At 38.5% G+C, this 3,285-nt stretch overlaps 1 protein-coding gene across 1 annotated transcript; it reads left to right on the forward strand.

Moving 5' to 3' along the window:
* Positions 1–1,175: 1,175 nt before the first annotated feature.
* Positions 1,176–2,939, forward strand: LOC103950690 (transcription factor MYC2-like). The gene is made up of 2 exons (XM_009361915.3): positions 1,176–1,970; positions 2,224–2,939. The coding sequence occupies exons 1-2, from the start codon at positions 1,244–1,246 to the stop codon at positions 2,901–2,903; spliced, it is 1,407 nt and encodes a 468-aa protein (XP_009360190.1). The 5' UTR covers positions 1,176–1,243; the 3' UTR covers positions 2,904–2,939.
* The last annotated feature ends 346 nt before the right edge of the window (positions 2,940–3,285 follow it).

Below are 3,285 nucleotides of genomic sequence, written 5' to 3' on the forward strand. Positions count from 1 at the left end.
CATCACCATCACTTACAACTGCAACCACCAGCCTTACAATAATGTTGCCGTCACCACCACCATTGTTACAACCGCCAACAACACTTCAATCGTCGCCAATGCCGTTGCCACCACTGCTACGTTTTCACCCCAACCAATAGACCCCCACCTTTGCCACTACAATCATCACCACTAACCCCGCCGCCGTTGTTGGTGCCACACCCCTTCTGCTATATCTATTTTTGTCGTTATATAAAATTATGTCACTTTTACATTAAAATTTACCAAACGTTTTTACATTGCTTTTCATACTCACATCATTTTTAAAAATACAGTTTATCAAACACTCAATTGCTTTATTTTACAGCTGATTATTCTTAAAGTATACCAAAAGTAGGATTTTTTTGTTTTTTAAACACACAGCGATTCCAAACTGGCTCTAACACCTACATATTTGTGATTGGATGAATGTGATTTACTCTATATGCCGCGCAAGTTTCAAAATTTATATTTATTCAGCGAGAATGAATAACCTCTTTAGTCCTTCCCAATATTAATTTGACCAACCTTAAACCCTAGTCAATAGTCCACATGATAACCTTTCTAGTCTCTCGTAGGTGACATGTAAAACAAAGGAAAGAATTCATGCTGATTTAAATGCAAAAAATAAGCAGTGCCATCTTATCACCCTAGCAGATATCCAAAAGGAAACTGTTTCACGTCCTTGTTCTAAAATTTCTTTCACATAGTGAAATGGAGAAAACGAGTAAACTTTCTATCAATCTTTTAAATACTGTCTGTAGAACAAATAACATGGTGACAAACAATTCAAGTGCAATAAGTTTCCAAGATCGGATGATGACACGAGTTCACGAAGGAACCACAAATTATATTGGAGATGACACGAGTTTCAAGTGCAATAAGTTTCCAGAATCGGATGATGACGCGAGTTCACGAAGGAACCACAAATAACATGGTGACAAACAATTCAAGTGCAATAAGTTTTCAGAATCGGATGATGATGACAGAAGTGCAATAAGTTTGTAATATAATTTAAAAAATTATCCTTTGTTCTTATTCTCTTGTTTCAATTATATTTTCAATATCAATAAGAGTTGCTCGTACCGCCAGAAATTTCTTATATAAAGAAATTATATTGGATTTTACCGTTCATTTCTCACTGGCTTTGTCGCCTTTCCTAATATTCGTTTTATAGAGAGAGAGAGAGAGAGAGAGAGAGAGAGAGAGAGAGCGCCGGAGAACCATGGAGGGAACTAATTCCTCCTGTTCTTCATACAATTTTGGTCAAGAAAACTCACTCACACTTCAACGTCTCCAGTTCATAATTCAGAATAGGCCCGAACAGTGGGTCTATTCAATTTTCTGGCAAGCCTCATCAAAAGACAGCAATGACCTAGTTTCTTTGTCGTGGGCTGGTGGCCATTTTCGAAGCACTGGGGACTTGGCCTCCAAACAAAGTTACAACAAAGCCAATGTTTTCGATGTTGTGGACAGGAAGAATGGGATTAGCAGAGAAGTTGAAGCTCTTTTCTATGAAGACATGGATTTGGATGGTGGAGACGTTACCGACGCCGAGTGGTTTTACTTTTACACTGCCTCTTTAACCCAGTCATTTACTGCCGGCCACGGTAACATTCTGGGCCGTACGTTTTGTTCTGGTGATTTTGTTTGGCTGGCAGGTGATCATGAGCTTCAGTTCTATGAGTGCGAGAGAGTGAAGGAAGCAAGAATGCATGGAATTCACACTTTGGTCTGTATTGCAACTTCATGCGGAGTACTTGAACTCGCTTCTTTGGATGCGATCAAAGTAGATTGGGGTCTTGTGCAGATATCAAAATCGCTTTTCGGATCAAAGAACAACAACATGGTCTCAAAGCAGCTGAGCAGCAGCCGTGAGGACCATGTACTTGTTCCGCTGCTAGAAAGTGGAATGTTTTCAGGAGCTGAACAAATAGAGGGGACAACACAAGGTAACAAAATTGGTCCGAAAATTTTCAATACCACGAGTGTTTGGTTGGTACAAATACCAAAGACCAATACACAGATCTCGGGTCTTTTCTTTCTTCACTTAAAAACATTTTCCCGATATTTGATTTTAGGGCATTTTACTTAAAATATTCAGTTAATTTCTCTAATTAAATACCGATATCTTGTTGATATTTGTGTATTTGTACACTCCTCCAAATATTTCATTGCTTTGATGTTTTATATTTTGACGTGAAGGTGGTACAAAAGAAGTAGATCCTGTAACTATAGGTGGATCACCATCCGACTCTGTTGGAAATTTCACCTCTGAGAATATGGAGAACATACGACTGAAAAAGAGAGGACGATCATCAAACAGTGAAACTGGTAGATCAGAAACACCAATAAACCATGTTGAGGCAGAAAGACAAAGGCGAGACAAGCTTAACCGTCGATTCTATGCCCTCCGTGCCGTCGTTCCCAATGTGTCCAGAATGGATAAAGCTTCTTTGCTTTCTGATGCAGTTATATACATCAATGAGCTGAAAGCAAGGGTTGTGCAACTGGAAGCCAAAATCCAAGCACAACCTGGAAAGCCCGTTGTTGACATTGGAGGCCAAACCACCACCTCCATAGTTGATCATCATCAAACAAGGCCACAGCAATCATCAAATTATAATAATAAAGCAGCTGGGGCTATGAAAATAGATGTGAAGATCCTAGGCTCAGAAGCCATGATACGAGTTCAGTGTCCGGACTGCGACTACCCTAATGCTAGATTGATGAATGTACTCAAAGACCTGGAGTTACAAGTTTATCATGCAAGCCTATCAAGTGTAAAAGAGTGGATGCTTCAAGATGTTGTGGGAAGAGTGCCTCAGGGCTTCACAAGTGAGGAGGCCCTGAGAATTGCTATTATAAAAGGATGGTACAACTAGAAGTTAGAATTCAATAATTAGTTTCCCTTGCTATTATAAAAGGATGACGATCTCATTCTTCTTTCCTTGTTATAGTTGTTATTCAAAATTTAAGATGTGTTGGGCAAGTTTTATGTTTTAAGCTTTTGGCCAAGTTTTAGGAGGGAAATATGCATATCGAATATATAAAAAATAAAAAAAATAAAACATGCGTATCTTGTACATGTCACGGTAACTAATGAGTTTAGCTCATTGGATAATGGTTGTATGTATCATTTGTTACATCGTATATAGTGCACCAATCTAGTATAACTATCTAGTCCCTCTAATTAACATCACCCTTCGAAATTTGCAAATATTATATAGAACATCTACAATGGCGGAGCTAGATTTTTCATATAAT

Source organism: the organism of the source record quoted next, unplaced genomic scaffold (genome assembly GCF_019419815.1).
Source record: "Pyrus x bretschneideri cultivar Hongxiangsu unplaced genomic scaffold, Pyrus_bretschneideri_v1 Contig3, whole genome shotgun sequence".
NCBI classification, from domain to species: domain Eukaryota; kingdom Viridiplantae; phylum Streptophyta; class Magnoliopsida; order Rosales; family Rosaceae; genus Pyrus; species Pyrus x bretschneideri.